Source organism: Rasamsonia emersonii, assembly GCF_000968595.1.
Source record: "Rasamsonia emersonii CBS 393.64 chromosome Unknown ctg1118621759678, whole genome shotgun sequence".
NCBI classification, from domain to species: Eukaryota; Fungi; Ascomycota; class Eurotiomycetes; order Eurotiales; family Trichocomaceae; genus Rasamsonia; species Rasamsonia emersonii.
The window spans coordinates 35,909-60,256 of NW_013563338.1; the positions used below are offsets into that span (position 1 = coordinate 35,909).

The 24,348-nt window shown below is 51.1% G+C and overlaps 8 protein-coding genes across 8 annotated transcripts; 3 read left to right on the forward strand and 5 right to left on the reverse strand.

Moving 5' to 3' along the window:
* Positions 1-1,011: 1,011 nt before the first annotated feature.
* T310_0457 (uncharacterized protein) lies at positions 1,012-2,476 on the reverse strand (the record flags this gene model as incomplete). Its single annotated transcript, XM_013476661.1, has 2 exons — positions 1,012-1,632; positions 2,120-2,476. The coding sequence occupies 2 exons, from the start codon at positions 2,474-2,476 to the stop codon at positions 1,012-1,014; spliced, it is 978 nt and encodes a 325-aa protein (XP_013332115.1).
* A 1,079-nt stretch (positions 2,477-3,555) lies between these two features.
* On the forward strand, positions 3,556-5,365 carry T310_0458 (Arylsulfatase; the record flags this gene model as incomplete). The annotated part of the gene is made up of 3 exons (XM_013476662.1): positions 3,556-3,719; positions 3,775-5,262; positions 5,323-5,365. 3 exons carry the CDS (start codon positions 3,556-3,558, stop codon positions 5,363-5,365), a joined length of 1,695 nt encoding a protein of 564 aa, XP_013332116.1.
* A 222-nt stretch (positions 5,366-5,587) lies between these two features.
* On the reverse strand, positions 5,588-7,366 carry T310_0459 (Glycoside hydrolase family 28 protein; the record flags this gene model as incomplete). Its single annotated transcript, XM_013476663.1, has 8 exons — positions 5,588-5,916; positions 5,978-6,083; positions 6,141-6,265; positions 6,320-6,365; positions 6,431-6,575; positions 6,656-6,761; positions 6,854-7,004; positions 7,085-7,366. The coding sequence occupies 8 exons, from the start codon at positions 7,364-7,366 to the stop codon at positions 5,588-5,590; spliced, it is 1,290 nt and encodes a 429-aa protein (XP_013332117.1).
* Positions 7,367-8,440: 1,074 nt separating this feature from the next.
* T310_0460 (uncharacterized protein) lies at positions 8,441-11,723 on the forward strand (the record flags this gene model as incomplete). Its single annotated transcript, XM_013476664.1, has 3 exons — positions 8,441-9,050; positions 9,116-10,332; positions 10,392-11,723. The coding sequence occupies 3 exons, from the start codon at positions 8,441-8,443 to the stop codon at positions 11,721-11,723; spliced, it is 3,159 nt and encodes a 1,052-aa protein (XP_013332118.1).
* Positions 11,724-12,300: 577 nt separating this feature from the next.
* Positions 12,301-12,926, reverse strand: T310_0461 (uncharacterized protein; the record flags this gene model as incomplete). The annotated part of the gene is made up of 3 exons (XM_013476665.1): positions 12,301-12,413; positions 12,476-12,493; positions 12,737-12,926. 3 exons carry the CDS (start codon positions 12,924-12,926, stop codon positions 12,301-12,303), a joined length of 321 nt encoding a protein of 106 aa, XP_013332119.1.
* Positions 12,927-15,521: 2,595 nt separating this feature from the next.
* Positions 15,522-16,464, forward strand: T310_0462 (uncharacterized protein; the record flags this gene model as incomplete). Its single annotated transcript, XM_013476666.1, has 4 exons — positions 15,522-15,784; positions 15,849-16,095; positions 16,152-16,305; positions 16,373-16,464. The coding sequence occupies 4 exons, from the start codon at positions 15,522-15,524 to the stop codon at positions 16,462-16,464; spliced, it is 756 nt and encodes a 251-aa protein (XP_013332120.1).
* Positions 16,465-17,595: 1,131 nt separating this feature from the next.
* T310_0463 (Diamine oxidase) lies at positions 17,596-19,863 on the reverse strand (the record flags this gene model as incomplete). Its single annotated transcript, XM_013476667.1, has 5 exons — positions 17,596-17,731; positions 17,801-18,678; positions 18,710-18,835; positions 18,902-19,478; positions 19,535-19,863. 5 exons carry the CDS (start codon positions 19,861-19,863, stop codon positions 17,596-17,598), a joined length of 2,046 nt encoding a protein of 681 aa, XP_013332121.1.
* Positions 19,864-20,681: 818 nt separating this feature from the next.
* T310_0464 (alpha-mannosidase) lies at positions 20,682-23,724 on the reverse strand (the record flags this gene model as incomplete). Its single annotated transcript, XM_013476668.1, has 11 exons — positions 20,682-21,051; positions 21,123-21,215; positions 21,280-21,374; positions 21,421-21,509; positions 21,582-22,123; positions 22,189-22,279; positions 22,334-22,846; positions 22,899-23,019; positions 23,073-23,219; positions 23,278-23,399; positions 23,466-23,724. 11 exons carry the CDS (start codon positions 23,722-23,724, stop codon positions 20,682-20,684), a joined length of 2,442 nt encoding a protein of 813 aa, XP_013332122.1.
* Positions 23,725-24,348: the final 624 nt, after the last annotated feature.

Sequence of the window (24,348 nt, forward strand, 5' to 3'; positions counted from 1 at the left end):
GGTGCGTACCACTAAGAGAAAACTCCGGAGTATCAATCAGTACTAAAATGACATCAAATGTCCGATGGTAAAGGCCAGTACTGACGCAGTTCATGAATCACCATGTGGTCGCTTGTGTCGCTCTTTGCAAGTATCTCAGAACCACAACGTAAAGACGAGAGCGGCAGATTGTTGAACTGGGTCATGTGTTGCTTTAACTGTAATTTTCTGAAGCCTGGCATCATAGTCGATGGTCTTCAGCTCTCTGAGCTCGGTAGAGTCCCACTCAAAGAAGTCGGCAGAGGATACCTAGTGTTTTGCATCGTCAATGGATTTCCTCTTCGATAACACGGTGGTTCACGCACTGATAAGTGTGAGATTCATTGCGGCCAGCCTGTGTTTCGGCTAACTTGCAAACCATCTCCTGACTCAGATCACCAAGTGACTTGACATTGGAAAGAATCTCTTGAACCTTTTCCTACAGCTCCATCAAATTAGGTGTTGATAGGATGGCGACAATGGGTGAAGTGACAGGACGTGGTAGGATTGCGGCCGATGCCGAAGCAATCACCGTCGAGCAAGACATGGAAGACGAAGTTTGATTCTCTAGAAGTGACTCTGCCTTGCGGGTGTGATGTTGCCTAGCCGGGGCCTTGTCCTTGGATTGCTGTACTGCCACACAGGCACAAACAAATCGAGACCTACTACTGTGGCCATGGTATGTAGTTGATATGATCAAAAATAATGTTGAAATTGATGTGCAGGTAGTGATGAGGATAACAGCGTCTGATTGCCAGTGAAAGAATTCATCTCTTGGTTAGTGACCAAGTCGCTGATGAGGAAGTCACGCTGGAGTGCCAGGGTGCCTGTTGCTCCCTACTTAAGTAGGCAGGACGTAATTGCTGCCATACGGGGTTTTGAACTACCGTCGAGCAACGGTTTATCGACCATATGAAAAAAAAAAATTAGACGTCTTAAAAAAGACACACGTCTTCAAAAATATGACCTTTTTCTTATTTTTATGACTGAGATTTAACTATTTTGGACTTCAGAAGTGATGCCGTACGCAAGAGGCTGCTGATTGATGGGGATCGATGGGATGATGTTAGGACAGAATAGCTGACTTTGCTCTGGGCCAGACAGCTCAACAAATGCCCAGTCTAAGATGTGCGTTCCATTGACAGACTTTCCTGAGGAGATCAGCACGTCTCCTATGCTCTTCGGCATACTGTTCACTTTGTCTAGCATCTTCTGCCGGGAATGCACCAACGCCTGGCTGTTTTTCACGAGCCTCTCAAGAGCCGGCCGTGGTTCCAGTTGAGCCTTTGCTCTGTCTTGTACTTCTTTGCGCCAGTTTTCTAGGTTTGCGCTTTCTTCTCGAATCAGTTCCTCGAGGATCTTCCTGGTCTCTCTCACTTCTTTAACGGCCAAGTATTGGATCCTGGGCTTCAACTGGGATGGTTGGGAGAAATACGAATACCCGTATCTTTCAGCTTGCTTCCTTGTCATTGCGCTTGCTGATGCAGGCGGCCGGACGACGTGGTGCTTGGTAAGGAAACCCTTGTGGGTTTTACCGTTCAATTTCAGCCAAGACAAATCCCCCGAGGGAACCTTTACCTTCTTCCCCCACGACTCCGATGCTGCATCCCATTTCTGGGAGGCATCTCTCCGTCATTCTCGCATGAAATGATATGCCGGGAATTAGCGGTTCCTTGAGGGCGTATTTCACGGCATATTCCCGGTAGGAACTCGACGTTTATTGATGGCCCTTGAGGCGACGACTGGGCTAGGATGCTCCTGATCTTTCCGTCCAACCGCGACCAGTCGCTGTACGTCCGTGGCTGGACGGTGATGACGATGCTGGGGCTGGATGTCTGTTCGGTTATCCCCATGCGGAAGAGGCACAATGTCTGCCATCGGTTCCCTAATGTGGCCGTTATTTCTTCCGCAATAGCATCGCGGGTGCTTTCGTACACCGGCACAGTGGGATCGCTGAAATGAATGGCAAAAATTGAAGGCTGAAAGCACTTCAAGGGGTTGACTACTCAATTGGGATGTTGTCTGACGGCAGGAGGTTTCTGATTTCGTCCTTTATGGTGCCGAAGGAGCCACTGAAATCTTCCCAGATCAGAACACGTACAGTTGGAACTGGCTGGTCACCGCCGGGATATGCAGGCTTCGAGACATTGTCCACTCTCAGCGAGTACTGTCGAATCCGCCGGGCGTGCAGAAGTCGATCTATGTCCGGGAAGATGCCTTCGACTCGCTGCCTCACGTCTTCTGGTCCAGGTTCTTCGCGGAGAGGATAAGGCAGCGGACTAGGCTCAGTCGTAGAACGAAAAGCATCCATTCGCAGGAGGAAGTCCTCAATACTCATGTGGCCCCACGTTTCTTCCGACTCCCTCAGTTCTCTACGACGTTTCCTTGGGGACGGGGGTGGGGATGGGGGTTCCGGATCTCTGGGGTTGCGTTCAGGTAGCAACGGTGTGCGCTCCATGCTGGACACCAGAGGATATTGGAAAGAAGAGATGTCGAGCCCCGAGGCGTGAGTTGACAGTAGGAGAAGCTTAGGTATGACAAGCAATGATGGAGAACGCCGCGTCGTTGGTACGATGAGGACGTGTCAATGAGCTTGGAACGTGGAAATGGGAATAACAAGGACAACTGAACAAGATACAGTTGTCAAACCAGTCATATAATAAGACTGAAGAAGAACTGGATGGAAAAAGGTAACGGCAGGCGTTGTGGACGGAGAAGAAAGAAAGAATAAGTGGGTAATGGGCGTCAAATGGGCACGTGGTTGCTGCCTAGCCTGATGTGAGTAAAGCAGGTGCATGCAGCCTGTACTACCAAATTGGGAAAGAACCCCTGAACATGTGCAGGTGAATAGTGCTAAGTCATTGGTAGAGGGGACATAATATAGGTTAATCAAATAACCCAAGACAGTAAATGGTATTTGCAAAAGAATTGAGGCAGTGAATTAAGCAGCGTTACTAATTGCAAGCGAATTTAAATATGGTATGGTGGAAGGAAACACATACTACGGTGCTGGCTGGGCAGACAGCACTGAGGGAGAACACTAGTAGGAGGTCTCTGAGAGAATTAACACTCTCTTTAAGCTGTTCTTTGAGTCAATTTAGTAGAGAGACATGCTGCCAATTGTCAAGCCTATATGCGGCTTAATATATGAATTGAGCAAATTAGTACAATAACAAAGCACGAATCCAGGCGAGATCGCTGTGTTGTATTCTGACTATACAACAATTTCCAGCTCCCTGGAGCTCTTTTCTCCTGCGGAGTACGCCGAACCGGGACCCAATAATAATCCGCCTCGGCAGGAGCGACTGATGCTTCCTCGTGCTTTCCTTATCTGTATCTCTGCGTGCTTGCCCGTTTAGGCAGGTGGGAGCTTGTCAAGCACGCCATCGTGCCTTCCCTGCGAATCATCCTGCAACACGCAAGAGTTATAGCCATGGCTTCCTGCTTGCCCACACTTGACTCTGCCATTGCTTGATTTAACTTGATTTAAGCTTCATTTTGTGCCGCAGGCAACGAGACAGCAGCAGCACCTCCACCATGGCGACTCATCAAAAGCCTTCGCGACCAAACATCCTGCTCATCGTCGCAGACGATCTTGGCTTCTCTGACGTCGGCTGCTTTGGCGGCGAGATTCACACGCCCAATCTCGACCGCCTCGCCCGCGGAGGAGTGCGGCTGACGGGCTTCCACACTGCGTCCATGTGAGAGGAAACACCCTTTGGCGGATTAGAATCAGCACTAACGGCCCTCTGGCAGGTGCTCGCCCACCCGCGCCATGCTGCTCAGCGGCACAGACAACCACATCACTGGACTCGGCCAGATGGCCTTCTGGGGCGGTGACTCGGCCCCCTGGAAGAAACGGCCCGGCTACGAGGGATATCTGAACGACCGCGTGGCTGCGCTGCCGGAGATCCTGCAGGACGCTGGCTACTACACGACCATGTCAGGAAAATGGCATCTGGGGCTGACAGCGGACCGCACGCCGCACGCGCGCGGCTTTGATCGCTCGTTTGCGCTGCTGCCCGGCGGCGCGAACCACTATGCCTACGAGCCGACGCATGAGGACGGGCGGCCGGTGTTTTCGCACTGGGCTTCGCTGTATTACGAGGACGACAAGCAGGTCCATTCCAAGACGTTTCCCAAGGACTACTACTCGAGCGACTACTACACGACACGGTTGATCGAGTTCCTGAAGGAGCACAAATCAGGACCCAAGGCAGATGCGCCGTTCTTCGCCTATCTGGCGTTTACTGCGCCGCATTGGCCGCTCCAGGCGCCGCAGGAGATCATCCGCAAATACCGCGGCCTCTACAACGAGGGCCCAGATGTGTTGCGCGAGAAGAGACTGCGCAATCAAATCAAATTGGGCCTGCTGCCGGAGGACGTCGAGCCGCATCCGGTAGTGGCGTCGACGAAAGAATGGGACGATATGACTCCGGAGGAAAAGGCATGGTCTGCCCGGACAATGGAAGTGTTCGCGGCGATGGTCGACCGGCTGGACTGGAACGTCGGCCGGGTGTTGGCGCATCTCGAAGAGACAGGCGAGCTGGAGAACACGTTTATCCTGTTCATGTCCGACAACGGTGCCGAAGGAGCCATTATCGAAGCGCTTCCCATGACAGGTGACGTGATCAAAAAGAGCATAAATAAGCACTACAACAACGATCTTGACAATCTCGGCAACGGCGACTCGTTCATCTGGTACGGTCCCAGATGGGCCCAGGCGGCGACCGCCCCGTCCGCCATGTACAAGGGATATGTGACGGAGGGGGGCATACGCTGTCCAGCCATTGTGCATTATCCTCCTCTTATCAAGGCATCGTCCTCACCACCAGAAGGGGCCATCTCGTCCGCCTTCACGACCGTCATGGACATTCTGCCGACCGTCCTGTCTCTCGCCGGAGTGCCACCCCCACAGGACACATTCCGCAACAGGCCCATCGTCCCGATCAAGGGCAAGTCCTGGCTGCCACATCTGTCCGCCTCGCCAGACTTCGCCAGCGCACCGGCTGTGCACGACGACTCGACCGTCATCGGCTGGGAGCTGTTCTTCCACCAGGCGGTGCGGAAGGGACGGTACAAGGCGGTGTTTATTCCCGCGCCCAAGGGGCCCGAGAAGTGGCAGCTGTTCGACCTCGAGACGGACATGGGCGAGATGCACGATCTGGCGGAGGAGAAGCCAGAGATACTGGAGGAGCTGGTGCGGTACTGGGCGGTGTATGTGGCGGAGTTTGGAGTTTTGCTGTACGTCCTTCACCCGATCTCAAGATGGCAGGCTTGCTGACTGACCGTTTGCTTCTACAGGCGTGAAGAACTTGACCCGGACTATGTGCTTCCGAAGCATTGATGTCATCAGACATGAGGATATCTGTCAGCATATACACATATGCGGCTATACATGTGCGAATGAATATAAATATAAATGCGAGATAGAGGCATTGGAATGAGCACGATGGAGTCTACCAAGAAGAAGTCACTATGGAGCACGTCACATCTTTAATAGATTTCCCTACTCAAGCAATGTCTACCAACACTCCATCCACAAAATGACCATCAACCCGACCACTACCTAGCCAGAAACAACCTGACAATCGCTACTCAACCCCTTGACATTCGTACACACCCCAGTCGCAGTCGCATTATTCCACGGCCGGACATTGATATCCGTGAGGGTAAAATCCTCGCAAGACGACTTCTCAGAGCAGACGAGTGAGATGGTTGTCGTGTTGATCTTCTCGTTTGCATAGCCCGTGAAGTTCTGCCATGTGATGTTGCTGAACGTGAACCCTGTGGCAGGGTACTCGGCGCAAGGAGGGACGCCCCACCCAGCCCAATGGGTGCATTGCTGGAGGAGGACGGGCGCGGCGGTGATGTTTTGGATGTGGAAGTTTTTGAATACTGCAGCTGTCAGCCAGCTGCATGCAGGATTTCGCTTTGTTGATTGCCATGTGCTACTTACAGACGTTGCGCACCGAGCCGGTTCCGTTGCCGCCGCCTTGAGGGGGGTAGTAGACTCGCTTCCCGTTGTAGGTCTTGATGTATGCCCCGTTGCGGCTGTTGATGAGCTGTGAGGGGTCAGAGACATGCTGAGTGGAAGATTTCTAGGGTGAAGCTTGTCCTACCGTCACATCTTCCGCAGTGATATTCTCGACCAGGTCAAACACCCCTTCGTACTGGCCCAGACTGCCGACGGCGATGCCGGCTGTCTCTACGCAGGTGAGGTTCTTGACATGGATGTTGGTGGATCCTGACATCGTCAACATCAACAAGAATGATGATTCCGCCAAGGGACGGTACGCACCAGGCTTGAAACTAACGCAGTCATCTCCGGCGTCGACGTAGCTGTTCTGCGCAGACACATGAGACTTCAACAAACAAAATGTGAAAACTCAGCAAACATGGGCATGCATACCGAAATGTGGACATCATCGCTATACAGCGTATCGAAACCATCCGTATTGCCCAGATTGCCGGGATTTGCCTGAAAATCATCCGAATGCGCCGTGAGCCGGATGTTGTCGACGGTGATGTTCTGCGACTCGATGATGACGAAGTTCCTAGTATCCAGCGTCAGCAGTCAGCAACCATTCCTAAGTAGAACTGTACTGTGCAGTTTGGTAAAGCATCTGTTTCTTACCACTTCCCCGACTGCCGGATGTGAAAGTTCTGCGCGACGGAGTGCTTCGCGTTGCGCAGCGAGAAGGGGATTGGACGCCCAAAGAGGCCTCCTACGCCGAGGGCCACTGTTACTCAGTCAGTCAATCAGCAGCCAACAACTGTCTTGTGTTTTGAAAGACAGATTTATGTCAGGTATGGAGTTAGGTTAGTCACGTACAATCATACCAAACCTGCCCCTGGCCATCGATCACACCAGTACCATGTCCGTCGACTGTGATATACTCGCCCGACAGTTCCATGGCAATGGAAATGTTCTGGAAATGATAGTAGGAGCCATGCTGGATCCAGTACCGGACGTCTGTGGAGTACTATAGAAACAATCAGTCAGCATGCCTACAAATTACTTATTGCAATTCCTGAATTAGTATCATTATCATTAGGGACATACCAACAACGTCCCCAACAAATCAACCTGGACATGGCTCAGATTGTGTAGCTGCAGCACAGTGTTCAGATGATAGGTCTGGTTAGGCTGAAAGATGATGTGCCCGTTTGTGCTGCATGCGGCGAACGCGTCGCGGATGGCGGGCGAGTCGTCTTCGCCGGTGCCTTTGGCGGGGATGATGCAGGTTTTTGGGTTATTTCCTGCTGGATGGGTTGGAGTTGTAGTGGCCAGGGCAGTACTGGCCAAGCCAGCTAGGAAGAAGCAGACAGAAGAAGGGACCTTCATCGCTGCTGAACCTGTTAGCAGTGAGGCAGTGACTGCGTAAGTTGGATCTGTCTATACGTCCATTGCGAGGCTACATATACAAGAGTAAAATAATTGTGAGGGAACTTATGGATTAGATACTCTACTGGCAAAGTACTAGCACGAGAGCTGTGCAATTCCCTAGCTAGCAGGTAGATACTCCGGAGTACTAGATAGAATACTGCTAGCAGCGTCTAGACCTAGAAGGAAGGTCAATTCAATTAGGTATTACTATAGTCTACATTTCTCATAATCCTCACAAATGTCGACATTTCTTTTCAACTGCAGAAAATTCTTTAGTATAGATCTAGATCCGGTATTTTCTTGTGAATAATGAAATCTTTCGGGAATCTCCCGGGGAGATAACCCATCCATCCTGTATAGTTAGTTAACTAACTGCTGATGGAACCCCACCTATGGAATAGGTAGGATCACGAGAGATTCATTCCTTCGCTGTCAATGGTGGGATAATTCATTCCGGACAATTCTCACTAATTAGAACGATACTAAAATAATTGGACTCGATCCATCAATCGAATGATTAAATTAAGTGCGTCGGAACAATGCTGCCGGACCGTTATCCACCGGCAGGATGTACTCCGTATACTCCGTAGGAGTAGGTAAACTCCGCCCTCAGCAGACTGATTTATTAATCCGTTCCTGACTAGTCTAGCCTAGATAATAACCTTCTCTTATCGGTTATCGCCGTTGCGACTGGCCTGCTGATCTTTGCCTGCACTGGGCAGTGATCGTGATTACTCGCGGGTATGACGCTATGGTGGCTGCGAATGCCGCATGCGCTTGCAGTTAGTTTTTCTCCGATGGATAGCTGGCTAGCTAAATCTTCGAGATATGGTTTTTGTTGTATATTACACTAGACAAATACTCTACTTTAATAATGCCTTTAGCTGATGGATTGCATGATGACGGAATTTGAGCTAATGGCGAGTCGACCGACGAAATGGCCTGCTGTGACGAGAAAAGAAGGGTCTTATATTTCTCTCAACTCCGCTGTGCAATTCGGATAATAGACAGCGCAGCAGATAATGTGACAAAATGCTCTGTTGGATACTGCTATCTCTGCTGCTCTTCTGCAGTGTTCATGCCAAACCCCCCGGGGTCGGCCAGCGTCCTCCGCCATGGATCCAATACGACGTTCCTCGCGACTTCAGCAATCCATCCGGTCTTGCTCGACCGTATTTCCGGTACTGGGTGCCCGACGCCGATATCGAGGATGCCGTCCTGAAGGACGACCTCGCGCAGATGAAGGCCCACGGCTTCCACGGCGCCGAAGTCATCTGTCTCGAGAACTATGGCATCGAACCCGCGGTCGTCGACCCAGCCCTCTACGGCTACGGCGGAAAACGATGGTATCAGAAGTTCAACACCATCCTGACCACCGCGCAGAGACTCAACCTGACCGTCGACTTCGCCTTGGGGCCGACGCAGGGCGCTTCCATCCCCATCCTCGACCCCGACACCAAGGGCATGAATACCGAGCTGGCCTACGGCCAGGTCAACTTGACGTCGGGCCAGACGTTCTCCGGATCGCTGCCTCCCCCGGCAAACACCTACGCGGGATATGCGAATAAGCCGGATTTCTATCCCCCGGAGGTGAACTATACGAACACGTTCGTTGCCGCGGTTGTGGCGCGGAGGAGCAAGAGTACGTAAATATCTTTTCTCTATGCAGGAGAGCTGTTTCAAAGTATATCCTGCTGACATTCACAGCCCCCTCGCCAGACCCCCGAGTCACCCAACTCGACTACGACAGCGTCGTCGATCTCACGCCGCACGTCGTCAACGGCCAGCTGAACTATACCGCCCCGGCCGACGGCAACGAGTACATCCTGTTCTCCTTCTGGCAGCGTCGGACCGGCTACCTGGCGGCCCAGGGCGCGTTCAACAACGCCACCAACCCGGACAACCCGGCGTCCTGGTTTGCCTACGTGGTCGACCACTTCAGCCAGGCAGGGACCGACCTGTGGACGTCGTTCACGGAGCAGTATGTCATGGCGGGCGAGAACGGCGACCTGCTGCGTCAACTGGGGGTGTATGCCTGGGAGGATTCGGCCGAGTTCCGCGCGACGCTGTTCTGGACGGACGACTTCATCGCCTATTTCAACCAGTCTCGCCACTACTCGCCTGTGAAAGCGCTGCCGGCGTATTTCGGCACGACCAATGTCCCGCCGAGCACCCTCCCCAACTCGTATTACTATTTCAGCTTTGTGGACGCCAACAACACGGATATCAGCGCCAAGCTGCGCAACGACTACCGCCAGACGCTCCAGGAGCTCTACGAGACGTACCATCTGGACGGGCTGTCCAAGTGGTCTGCGAAATGGAATCTCCAGGGCAGCGTGCAGCCGTATGCCACGGCGCCCATCCTCGCTCCCCCGTGGGATATGAATTCGGCGGCCGCGCACATCGACGCCCCCGAGACAGAATCCAACTACTTCGACGGCGTGATCGACGCCGTGCGCGCGATGGCCGGCGGCGCCCTGCTGGGCCAGAAGCAGATCTTCTCGACGGAGCTGGGGGCGCACCGCTACGAGGCATACGCAATCACCTGGCCGGTTATCCTCAACGACTGCAAGATCAGCTACGCGGGCGGCGTGAACCGCATCGTGCTGCATGGCTATCCGTACTCGGGCTGGCGTCCGGACGCCGAATGGCCTGGTTTCACGACGTTCGAATGGCTGTATTCCGAGATGTGGGGTCCTCGCCAGCCGGCCTGGCAGTACTCGAGGCCGTTCGGCGACTGGATTGCGCGGACGCAGCTGATTCTGCAGACGGGAGTGCCGCGCGTTGATCTGGCCATCTACCGGCATAAGTACATCGACGTCGACATCAAGCATTACGGAATCCCGGAGAATCTCTTTGGCCATCCGTCCCTGGCGGCGGCGGGGTATTCGTACGTCGGGGTGAGCCCGTCGATATTGACGTTGGTAAGTCATCTAATATTTAGCATGTATATACGTATGTGATGGCTACTAACCTTGAACAGGACAACGCTATTGTAACCGACGGCCTCCTGGCGCGCGACGGCCCTGGCTTTTCAGGATTCATCATTGACAATTCGACCAATATCACCGTCGAAGCTGTGACCAGGTTTCTGGAGTATGCGGAACAGGGCTTCCCCATCATCTTCGTGAACACCGTGCCTGACACCACGCCGTATTACTGCCCGTCCTGCGACGAGTTCGTGCGGGCGTCCATCCCCAAACTCCTCCGGTATCCCAGCGTCAAGACGGCCTCGTCGGAAGCAGAGGTCCACTCCATCCTGCTGAACGATCTCAAAGTCGTCCCGACGGCGCAGAATCTCTCCCCAGTGCCCATCTTGTATGTCCATCGCTGGGATGAGCTGAATGGGGTCGACTACTTCTGGACGTACAATTCCGATATCTACAATGACCATGAGACAGAGGTCTCGATTCGGGTGACCAGCAATCGCAGCACAACCAGGGTCATTCCATACCATCTCAACGCCTGGACTGGCGAGATCACGGCCGTCCTGAACTATACCATCGTCAACGAGCGATTCAACCTCTGGGTGTTGCTCAAGTCGAATCAGTCCACAATCTTCGCATTCGCTCCGGAAGGATTCTTTGCCAACGTCCCTGTTCCGCCGGTGCATGTCGTGAACACGACCGTTCCATACCTGCACTATTCAGCATCTGGCAAGAAACTCATTGCACGGACCTATCTCGACAGCAGAGGTGATGCACTCACCCTCAGCGACGGCCGGACCTTCCGGTTCAACAAGACTTCTGCTCATCCGCGTGATATCGCCCTCGGACCGTGGAATCTGACCGTGCAAGACTGGGAGCCCAACCCAGACCCGACGAAGAATTACACCTCAGTGTACACCTACCACTCGTACACGGCGCTTCCGTCGGCACTCGTCCCGTGGTACAATATTTCCGGACTGGAGCACACGTCTGGAATAGGCGTGTACACAAGCAGCTTTACCTGGCCAGTCGTAGCAACGACGAAGACAAACACGACGACTACGACGACTCCGGAAGCAGCAGCAGCAGGGGCATACCTCTCCCTGCCGCGACCAATCTTCCACACCGTGCTCGTGCAGATAAACGGCAAGGAAACACCCCCGATCGACGTGGACGACCCAGTCGTCGACATAACGCCCTACCTTCGCAACGGGACGAACGCAGTCCGCATCGAGGTCGCCAGCACCCTGCGCAATCGCCTGCTGGTCTTCAACAACACGCAGAGCTGGGAGCAGTCGCAGTATGCGGACAGCTATGGTCCGCAGCCGTATGGGTTGGTAGGGACGGTGAAGTTGGTCCCGTTTCGGGAGGTGGAGATTGCGGTTTGACTAGAGGTGGATGTTCCTGGAATCCGTGTTTATAGATCTGTATGCGTCGCGGATGTAGTAGTGTATGTAATACCTACACGTTCATCCAACATCGAGATGCCTCCAACGACATGACATTTAGTAGTACATGTAGTTTAATTGAACGCCTCATTACCGTCCTCAAACATTGAAAGCCTTTTGTAAACTTTATACTTCGCAGATTGTAGGATGCTTGGCCGGAATGACAAAGATAATTGAGAAGTGAAATTACCTGTTTCACTCAAGTCCTGAAACAGCTGATAAAGGATACCTCATTCAGGAATCAGATTCCCCTGCCTTAGGTTATAAATCTGCTCCTTTTTTTTGTGTGTGTATGTGTGTGTGTGTGTATGTGGGCCTCCACGGCTGCTTGGGAACGATCACCCGTCTCGACGACCCGTTCTTATTCCTTCACCCAGATATTATCAGAATCAGCAATCGTATATCATTTGTGTGCAGACATACCATACAAGTTGTGTTGAACTTCCTGCAATCATAGCAACAATGCATTGTTCGAAGTGGTCATGAGCCAGAGAGAGGACGGCAATTGAACCACTCATCAACCGTCCGGAGTATTCCTTATATAATGTTCTTCCTGGTCATGTGGTCGATAATTGTAAGTAGCCTCGTAGGTACACCCCTTGGGATGAAGGTGCAGCCAATCATGTAGGCCTAAGATGATTAGTCACATAGCCATTGCAATATACCAGCGAGCTCGCAATAGCAATACATACCTTTTCGTTGATTCATACCTGAGAATCGTCATCGATGGATTCTCTCTCTCATAGGCAACTGCATTCCTCAGCAGCTCGTAGTGTGCGCTGAGGTATTTCTCCCTGGATGGCCAGAGACAACAGATCTGGTTCGACATCAGAGGAATCACATCGTCATCCTCTGCTTCCCCGGATGATCCCATGACTTCGTCCAAGACAGGAGCCTCTCATTTGAAAACCCGATCCTCATCCGCAGCTGAGGAGTAACTCTCAAGGACATACTTGTGTATGTCATATTAATAGCACCAAATGCCTGCATAACAACATGGTTAAGACATATATAGATCTCTTCCATAAGAGCCCTCATTCTTTTCAAAAGTACTTGGAACACATACAGATCAATGCCAGGATCCCATTCTAGTATTTGGAGATGCTGTATGGATATATCCCTGCCCAGTTTGGCCTCTGCCATTGCTTGAGCTCATATCTCACATCTGTATATCTGTCTAGATGGTCAGGGACCTTAAATTTTGTATGGTGTTTGAGGAATCACATTCTCATCCTCCGTGTGCGTGGATATCTTGATGACCATAATTTTGTCTGAAGTAGTAACCTCTGGTTGGAAGCCCAACCCTCATCAGCAACAGATATATGATATTAACAGCATGATAGTTAACGGTAACCATCCTATGACCTTCCTATGCCAGTGATGAGCCAAATCAGCATGCTTTCTATTAAAGTCGATATTCATGGCATCACTGGGATGTAGTCTACCTGGATAAGTGCTCTGTCGCCTTTTCAGCACCCGGATATACTCTGCATCCTAGTGTGGCAGAAGTGGTTCAGTGTCTCCTTCAGTATTTGTATTTCTTCGACATTCAACTCGATGTCGATTAGTGGTGGTGGTTGCAATGGCAACAGGCGGCTATAAGGGAATGGAAATAAATGGAGAAAACAAGAGAGTGGAAGATTTTCAAAATATATTTCAGCTTGGTTTTTGAAATTTGACGATACGAGTGCAGTGACTTGATGAAGATGAAGAAAAAGAAGCCTCATGGTGTGGGAAAAGCTGCCCAGGTTGGGTGGGCAAGCGAGATCCCAATATGGACAGCACGGGTGCATGTCAGCCCTAGCCCCAGACCTAAGCCCTATGTCTAGGTGCTGACTCCCTGTGCTGTAAATACATGAGACCATTTCATCTTGACATGTTTGAAGAACGATAATGAAACTGTTATCTGAATCTACACCCCATATTAGCGTGGTCAGGACCGATTTTAGACAATATCCTAGTCTGACGAACTCCTTTGATATCTCACAAATCTATCCTATATAGTAGAGGATACTATTAAATACATGAATGGCCCTGCAAGCAGACACGAACACAGAGACTATGGGACCAGTCCTAATGGCCACACAGAGACATCGACCTACAACCAGTAAGCTGGAGACTAAGTACCAAGTACTATTGGGTTATGTAAAATGAGCATGATCTGATGGTCCTAATTTGGATTATGCTCGTCTAAGGCTCAGTTCTGATGCAATTTGATTTGATAAAGAACCCTTAAGGTTACAGCTATGGAATATTCAATCGTCGTAAGTACTCATACTCTTCCCGAGAGCCATTCTTGTGTAGTAGACATTGTACTCTGTCTAGATAGGTAGCTTACTCTAGAAGCCAGCAGTTGGATTTCATCATTTGAAAAGCGAAAAAAAAACAAACGATAAATCCGACTTCTGACCGACACTTTCATCGGGGAAGAACCATTTCATGGGCAAGATGGTCTGATCGTTTGATGCAACCGTCGTCGAGCCCCGTCTTAAAAGTAAACTCCTGATCACAAGACGTAGATACACCAAACAGCCTGATGGCCCAGGAACGCTCCAACCCCCCTGGGAAAACCCCTCCTGTCTTCAGCCAGGTATTCCGGCGATGCAAGAGCGCACAATCCGATCATCCTCCATGCTATCACGTCGTCGTCACGGTAGGTATGATACAATGACTAGACAATCGTCAGATGAAAATCCACTCTTTCATGTCGACTTCGGGGATTTTAAGTCTTCCTGCAAAGGTGTCTTCGACACTGCCGCCAGGCAGGCTTCCGCCTCACTCTGGCCGTGCGATTCGGCTAAGAGAGCGATAGCAAGAATGATCTTCAAGACCTCCATGTCGCGCGCAAATAACCACCAGTCTTATTCTTCACTGTTAGGCCTGCTGGAAGCCAAAGCGCCGGCAGATGGGCCGGTCTTGTCACCGTAGTAGTCGACAGTGAACCTGCGGTTGCTGTCGAGATCCACGAGAGGGTACATGATTCCGACTGCCTCCTCGTAAATGTCAACAAGCCTCTGACATCCCGTTCATTGAGAGCCAAGAGGGGATTGGTCGGGCAGAAGCCTCTTCACATTGGAGAAGAAGCGTCATCGTGATCGACGTCAGCATTCCATTGACGAGTTTGGAATTGTCCGTTTCATCTGCATGGGAATCGCCCATCGAGTGATCAACTCAGAGGCTCTCGGCCATCGCCCACCCTGAGGACAAACGCAAGGATTATCCCAGCAAGATCCTCCATGTGATCTGCGTTATCTATTCTCCATGGCCCATATTGGTGCAATTCAAGAAAGCGTTCAGTTCTGGCCCCATTGGCCAAGTATTTGCGGTAGTGTCGATCGAGCGTTGAGAGGGTCAGGTATATTTCGTTACGCTCCTGGGAGACCAAGAAGATCCTGGAAGGTTATATTCGTATTAATAAAAAGGTCTTGAAAGGAGGAATTTGACGAGTAAACATACCGCCCAGTTTCCGCCGCACCAGGATGATGCTTTTGCAATAGCCACCCAACAATTTGAGCGGCCTCCTGGAACTGAACTTCGGGCAATGCCTGACCCCTTTTTGCAGCTTTGCACTCCACAAGTGCACATACCCTTTCGGGCTCGCCCAAAATACGAAGAACCCCATCTGTCCGCGCCTCGAAATTGTCCTTGCCAAACTTGGCTTTGAAGGTGTACCGACTTACCACCCACCTAGAGAATGAATCTGCTAGTTATTTCCAGCCCTTGACGACCCAGACCCTTATGCAGCATCCTATCGACCCTTCAGATTTAGAGGCAATTGAGAAAGAGGATCCAGATATTCTCAAACTCAGAGACTATGATGCTGAGGTTGCTTGCCGTGTGACCTCTACCTCTAGTCTGAGAGAAAGGATTGCCTGGGAGCCCCAAGCATGTGTGCAGCGAATTGTCATGATTCTTGGAAACCATATCAACCACATCCCCCGGGTGAATATGCCAAAGGGCGCTTATGCTCTTGCCCACCTGACAGATTGGTCTTATGTTTCGTAAGTAGAATCCATTTCTTGACTTAATTATAGATTCTGATGCAGCTTTTCTTTCTTCCCTTAGTGGTGATGAAAACCCGCTCGCAGATGTTTACGTGGGACCCAAGGGATTCAAAAATTATGATCATCCATTAAGAATGGTATTTGAGGTCCAGGATAAGCGCTTTCCACATATTACTATGATTGTGGAACATCATACAAAGGACAAAGCTCAGAACAATACTCTTAGACGTCATGAGTTAGCATATATTCTCAAGGCGATGGAGATTCGTTTTGCTCAACGATTGTTCAATGAACATCAGGAACAGCCAGTAAGTCTTTTCGTAAGACTTATCTAAGTCGCTATACATGCTGACAGAAAAAATAGGTTTTGATGTTATCGTTTACGGTGCCCCAACACGGACGGATTCTGCATGCTCATCTCCTCAATGATACTAAGCTTGTTGTTGCCTGCAGCAATCTGTACAGCTTTGAGACGAACGAAGTGACGCCTTTTGAACTTTTCTATCGCTGGCTTCTTGGTAACCCTACTTGGTAACCCTAGTGGAATGGCGCCTCGTGTACAGCAGTTGGTTGAACATGCCACAGAGAATAAGGATAAAAGTGAGAAGAAGCGCAAGGGAGCCTCTAGGAAGGAGAGTGGCTACAAGAAGGTCAAGAAGGAAAACATCCGACCCTAGTCATCGGCCTTCTCCGATGAAATCCTGTTGCTTTCAGGAGTTACGATGAGAAAGCGACGTCGTCTGTTCTCGGGCTTACCTTTTGGCGGGCTCTGCAGATGTCCAAGAAAACGTGTTTCTTAATATAGCGAGAGAAACTTTAACAGCGAAAAGAAAAAATTTACTTCTTAAAGCTGCCATATCTGGCTGAAAGATGAAAACTCAACATAGGAGGTAGACCCATGGGAGCCAAAAGTCCCTTATATAGACCAGGTATAAGATATTTTTAAGCCAGTTGAACAGAGCAAAATATATATATAAAGCTACTTAGGTACTAATAACCATATTTGTTATTAGTAATATACCCTTATAATAAGTCCTCCCTCTATAATTTATAAATAAAATGATTTAAAAAATCTTTTCTTTTCTAGGAGTTAAATCAATGTTATCGTGTATTAGGTTTAAAGACTACCTAATTTTTTTTTCAGCTACATGTAGCTACTAAAAGCTTACCTACCTGTCGTGAGACGAGGGATCTTTGCTGATGGGCTGTATGAAAGGTCCATTCTTGGACTGTATGGTCACTCCATTCTCTGATCCACTACCCTGTACCTACAGAAATCAGGTTAAGAAGAGAATTTGTCTTTGGCCATGCACAGATATGCATTTACTTGTATGTATACAGTGTACTGTCAGTCAGTATCAATATAAAAGGTCATTCTCTTGGCACCATGCTTCAGGTGAACAATGCTGCCTTGAGCTCACCCAATAATTAGCGGGGCAAATATCTCCATTCTAACCTACGCCAGTTAACAATCTGTGGCAAGTAACGATGCAAATGCTCCAGTGATGTTGTCGGTAACACACCAGTAAAAAACATTTCAGCAGATCGTTATTAATCTCGATAATGTCCGGCCTGACGTAGCGACGACAACACCGGTAACAACTTCCTGTTGGTCTAATGCAATAATGCCACTTGTATACAACATGCAACGCTTGTGCTTGGTCAATTTGTTTATCATTCAAGAAGAGGCCGGATTTCTACCCGCTCCAGATACTATTCTATTGTATACTCTCACAGCCTCAACATCCTCGATGGTCATCGCAAAAACGATGAAACTATGACACAATTCACCCGTTCCTTGAAGTGAGTCACATGTTAGGCTTAGTACAGCATTCTGAAGTAACCAGTGTCGAGCACAGGTTCTTATTCGACGGCACATCGATAGACGGATTCTCCTGGAAGAAATCCACAGGACGGATCGTGATTTGATATGTCTCAACTGGCCTGATAGCGATTGCAGTTAGCTCAGTGGTTTCCAAGAAGGAAAGAGCAAATGCGGCGAATTCAACTTACATCACGGGCCAATCTTCAATCCGGGGATTGTGGGTGATGCCAAACACACTCCAGACGACAATGTCTTCGTTCTGGACCAGATCGCCCCGTTTGACCGCGTCAGACACCCCATCGACCTCGCTCTGGCTCTGGAGCGTATATCGACCACCAGCGTAGAGTTCACCATCGTGGTATTTCGTCACCCACACGTGATGTTGCGCGAACTGGGCTCGCCGAGCCTGAGTCGACTCCGGGTCCGCCAGGAGAAGCTGTGTTGCGAGGGGCGTGAATTTATAGCCCACCGGGTTTCCGCTGATGGGGTTGATCTTGTTGGGATTCACCATCTTGATGACCCGATTGAGCTCCGGAGCGGCGTCTAACCAGCTGGACCGCTGCACGGCAGTGTTTCGGACTTCGTACAGATTACCAGCTGGGTTGGTGGCCTGGTTCATCCTCACCGGGTGCGACTCCTCCAGGTATACCGTATTCTCGTGGCCGTCGATGGCAGGGTCGATTCGCACGCAGAAGAGGTGCTGGTGATTCTGGGCCAGCACCCCGCTGCTCACAACATTTCCATAGTCACTTCGCTTGCCCGGATCAATGCTTACCACACTGAGAATGCCAGTCGCTCTGGTTTCGACGGTGATGCAGCCGGCCTGGTCGAACCTGTAGGCGAAAACATACTCGTAGTTGGCCAGCGTGACGATGAACTGCACCACAAGCTCCCTGTTCCGCACAACCACGGCACGTCCCGTTCTCCAATTCGTGTGCTTCCAGCCGATGCCATTGTCCTGTTCATGAAGACAGATCACGTTTGGCGACACCTTGGCCGTCCCATCGCTCTCCGTGACAACACCATCGAAGTACTGTTGCCAGAAACCCCCATCAGACACATCTCTCTTCCATAATTCACACACGCATGAATCTAACCTTAATGACACCCAAGCAATCACAACCCAGGGATAGGTTGTTCGCGCAATTACCGGCACCACCATCACCAAAATCAAAAGCCTGCTTGCGATGGTACGGTGGCCTCGGGTCCGCATAAGGAACCGTCTATTCAAAAAAGTCAGCTTCAGCTGGCTTATCCACACTGTATATCTCCTCATGTGAATTACCCACCATCTCGCTGATACTGAGCCGGTAAAGCACACTTCGCCCATCGTACCAGACATCATGAATGGTTGCACCTTCGCGAGAGTTGAACCCAACCCTGAATCGCCACTTCTGCCATTCCACCAGAGACTCATCCGTGACTCGAAACGACGGACCTTCCGGCTGGAGAACATTGAGTGGCTTCAGGTCCTTCCTCGTGGGTTTCTCCAACAGTTCGGGGATATATTCACCCGGCTTGCAATGACCGATGATGTCTTCAGGGAAAGTCTGGTCCGTCAGGCCATCACCTTTCCCACCGGTTGCTGGTCTATCGACCCGGATAATCTCGCGCTTATGCACATCCATGACGGGGATGATGGGCAACGGGTATGCGTAAAAGTTGGAGTCTGGGTTCTTGGACCGTGTGTCTTGCGCAAAGACCAGTCCTTGAAAGTAACGTCGATCCTCGTCCTCCCGATCCAAGCCGCCATACGGCCACGGATCGATGACGATTTCAAATCCATCTGGGAGCTTGAACTCGGCGAGAGCTTCCTGGAATTTGGGCGAAGTTTTGCAGACCTCAATAAGGATGTCGAACTCTGCTCTTATAGAGACTTGGTAAGTACAAAAAACAAAAAAATAAAATTTCACTGTGCTTACAGTGTCAAACTAGCATGGTGATGTTTCCCAACGACGAGGTGGTGCACGCGCTGCCTCTTTTCAACGTCCACGAGCGATTCGTGATACGCAGGGACTTTGTCAGAGCCAATGACATCGTACTGACACTTGGCCAGACGCGCTGGACGGGGGCTGGTCTGGCTGAGTGTTCCGGAGTGCTCCAGCGCCAGAAACTTGGTGAGCTCTGCCTTGGGCGGTTCCTGGAGAAAGATCTGGCGGAAGAAGATGACCTTGCCGGGATAAGAGGCGCGGATGACATCTCTGGCGACGTTGGCTTCGTCCACCGACAAAATCTCCAGTGGATGACGCATCTTGGACAGATCCTCCCATCTCCTGTTTCAGATCGCTGGTGGTGCGCTGGATACAAATACGTAATTGCCACCAGTGCTGGATGGGCTTCTCCCTGGGGGATCACCCGTCGGGGTAACTGCGGTTAAGAAGAATAAGAGATACTGGAAATCTCTTCTTATCTGGCAATCATCATGGTTACTGTCCCGTATCTTGTGAGATTGCAGGCAGTTGTTCTTCGGAATCGGAAATGGCGATCGCAGATCTCGGAACGCGATTCCGAATTCCGGCGCGGACAATTCCGCCGCCACAGCGAGATATGATTGGTTCGAATTGCCTTGTTTTGGAGCTTGCGGGGAATCTCCACTTTTGACAGCTGATCTAGTGTATACAGAGTACGCTGCATATCGAATTAGTAGAGTATGGTGTAGGAGTATGGTATATGCCAACTTGCTACTACCTCGTAAGAGGCAGGAGGGCGTTATCAGGGCCAGTCGTGGAGCTTGCGATTTTAACATGACGCATCAACAATGATTTTCTCAGGGGATATCCAAAGGAGTTTAATTCACAGGCCTACTGAGGAAGGAAAGGAATCGGCTGCTAATGATTAAGCTCAAATGAATTTACGCAATGATTCAAATGAATTATGACAGATAAAAGGAACGACCAGTCCCTACGAATTTCACCCGTTTGTATAGACATACCACATGTGATATTCCAACATAACTGCATAGTTAGGGGAGATAATACTAGTCCTCCAATTAATTTCATGCCCCCTATGCAACTACTGCGTTCTGCATGTACGTATGTACATGCATACAGTATATCCCTTCCAATCCATTCAGAGGGTATAATGGCCCGGCGAAGGCGGAACCTCGCCGGTCTCCCAGAACTTCATCTCGGGGCCGAGCTCAAACTCGATCGTGCCGCCGTCCACCATAACGTCATCGTGCGTAAGCCAGTTCTTCGTCCAGGGCTGGCCGTTGACCTTGACGCTCTGCACGTAGTACCCCTTGTCCAGCCCCGTCGCGGTGATGCGCAGCGTCTTGTTGCCGTTGACGGTCATGTTCAGGTCCGGGAACCACGGCGAGCCCAGCAGGTAGACGGGCTGCGTCACGACCGGGTACAAGCCGACGAGCTGCCACAGGAGCCACGAGTTCATGGCGCCGGCGTCGCTGTTCCCGGGGATGCCGTAGGGGGCGTCTTTGTAGCTGCTTTTTCGTTAGTCTAAGGGCAGGTCTCTCTCAATTTTGATCCTATTAGGAGTGAGGACAGAGCTTACTATTGGTTAGTAAGGCTTCTTGTCTGCTGCACGCTCTTGGCCTGCTTGTTGATGTAGTTGTAGAGGTAGGGCGTCATGAAATCGGGCTCGTTTCTGGATCATCATCTTCTCAGTCATGCTGCAGTGTCGTCTGGAGGGAGAGTACAGGCTTGCTTACCCGATGTTCATCAAGGTTGTGATGCCCGCACCATTAGCTCCGAGATTTTGAACGGCCACGCCTGGTTTGAACTGCTGCAGTGTCAGCTCCTCTTCCTTTCTGGATAGAACTATAGACAAAGATAAAGAAACAAATGCCTACCATCAGGTCTAATCGCGACTCGAAAGTGCTTGGGCCACCCATGAAGTCAATCAGGGTTTCCATATCATGTGGCACGGTGAAGGAATATTCTGTTGTTGTTAGGTCAGATGGAGCTCAGCAGAGACGCAGATTAAAGGACAGAACAGAGACGCTGTACTCACCCCATGGAACGGCCTCGTAGGAAATGGCATGCCACTCGCATTCGCCGCAGTACAACGGATCGTAACCGCTCGTGTTGAACGTACCATTGGAGAATCTCGGCGCAAGGAAACCGGTAAAGTTCAGGCTGGTCTGGTTGTGGTTCCAGATCAGCTGCCAGCCGGCCGATCGCTTCAGGTACTTCTGCTGATCGCCAGGGCTCTCTCCTGCAGCGACCTGGCTCAGCGCGAAGTCGTTGAGACTGTATTCCACGGTTCGCGAGATGCAGCGCGTGTTGCGGTCTTGCGAGACGTAGCCCAGCTCCAGCCAGTCGGCCAGAGCACCTCTTCCTTCCTTCGTGCTGGCCGAGTAGTCTGTGGGGTCGTAAGTGTTGTACGGCACCACCTCGGCGTCCTTCACCATCGCTGCGTAGCCGTCGGTCCAGTTGATGGCCCCCCGCAGCCCTTTGACATAGGCGTCGGCGAGGACGTTGTCCGCGTTCGAGCCTCCCTGCACTAATCCATTCCAGTTGCCAGATCGTCCATCCGGTAAGAAGCCTTGGTATCTAAGAGTGGGTTATTGTAAGTCTCACTGCATGTATTCTTCCACAGTCACAGCGTCGTTGCTCACCTGTATATGTCAATGAGACCCCGGATCATCGACTCATAGTACTCCGGCTGCAGGATGTGATAGAAACTGACGGTGCAGCGGAAGATGTCCCCTGCAAAAAGTGTCAGTCACCTGCTTCGTCACTGGGAAAAAGACCGAAACTCACACAGAGTGTAGAAGTCGTCCCAGAATGGCTCGCCTGAGTCCCAGAGAGGATTTTCCCCAGTACGGTTCGAGGGCATCAGGTGCATGAAATACAGCGAGCTGTAGAGGAGTCGTAGGTTGGTGACGTTCGCCGAGCCGTCAATCGGAACCTGGATCTTGCTGAACACGTCCCGGTTCCATTCCTGGACCGCGTCAGCCACGGTGTCGTTCAGGTTCCACGACGGGATTTCGGAGTCGATGTACGAGCGAGCTTTGTCGGTCGAGATGAAAGAGATCCCTATCCTCGAGACGATCTGAGACGCTGGGCCGTCGTTCCAGCTGAACAACGCCCCCACGCGGTGGTTCATCGGCCCCGATGTCACTTTCGTCTGGTTGCCGAACACGGGCTCGCTAATTCCACCGTTTGCCAGGTTCTGATACCGAGGCATAGGGTCAGTGTTCACTCCGGAGAACGTCTGCGCTATGCTGGGAGCTTCGGAAAACTCTGCATAGAAGTACACGGTGTACGGAGCGCCTAATTCTCCTCTCAGCCCAATTCCTCTTAAGAAGAATGTCGATCGACAAACCATTGTTCCATCCGCCAATGTAGGTGCCATATCCTTGATATGACTTGCCATCACTCCCAATCTCGATCTCCCCTCCAACGTAAAACTGGGGGCTTGGATCGCCGGGGTTGCCCGGAAGATACTGGTGCTCTGATAAGCGGCTGGCCTGGTATGACTCCTACACGACGCACTTACATGAGAGACATCAACGAGGATGTGCTTCTCACCGCTTGGGAACGAGTACTGCACTATCCCGGCATGTTGCGAAGCGGAAAGTTCAGCGGTCACACCGTTCTGCAAGGATGTCTTGAAGTAGCCCACGGTAGCGGTGTCATTGCCCACCTATTCTCGTCAGCTCTAAATTACTGGACACGTAAAAGCAAGCTGCACTAGAACGTACTCGAGGCTGGCTGTAAGTGAGATTGTCGAGGATATTGACCGGGGGATCGACGGACGTGAGAGGCATCTGCGGAATTATGCCGTATTTGGGGGCGCCGCCAGTGCCGCTCTCGTGCATCATGCCTGGACAGAAATAATTGTCAACGAAGACTTCTTTATGCTCTGATTGCATGCATACAGCAAACTCACTTATTGCAGTCACATTCCCGTCCGGAGTCCAGCCCCCATTCAGGACCGCAATGCTCCAATTCGCCGCAGTGGTGTCGATGCCGAACTTGACGACGCCGAAAGGACGCGCGCCGCCGACGAAGATGTCGCCTCCTCCATAGCCTTGCCCTGGAGTGGGACCTTCAGATCCCATGAAGGCGTTCACATATTGAGAATAGTCCACCTGTGCAGCTGCCACTGCTGCCAGGGTCGAGACTGAAAACAACGGATGGAGACGCATGGAGACGAGGGACTGCAATCACTCGCGAAGGACCCCAGACCGCAGTATGGTTCCATATCCGGGGTCGTAGGAAAGGCTATATTGGCGGCCTATTTATACATGTACTTGGTGAGCACTGAGAAGAAAAGGTCGCATTCCATACCGGATGGATGCAGACGGCGCATTGACATCACTGCACCTCATCTGCAGGCGCACGGAATATCCATGGATATCCTGATTTATTTTTTCTCCGTGCCTCGACGGACTATGAGGCCTATTACCCCACATCATCGGCACAAATCCGAGCTTGGATGACTCTTGAGAAGGATGACGGAGATATCTGTATCTGTGCTCCGGAGAAACCCAAATGACCATAACTAGAGATATAAAAAGCCAGTTAAAAATCAGCACGCCGCTTTTTATTCTGACAAGCAACTGCAGCTCGACATACCATAGCAACTGGTCTCAACTCAGGTCGCAATGCAGTCAGCCAGCATCCTTGCGGGGAAAGTATCGAGGGCTCAACCCCGCGAGCAAAATACTCCGTCGTGTGGGGGTCGGTGGATCTCTGGACAAGACATTCAACCGCGTGGCTGCGCTAAGACGGACGATACGAGCAGCGATCGACAGTGGCGACGGAAACCA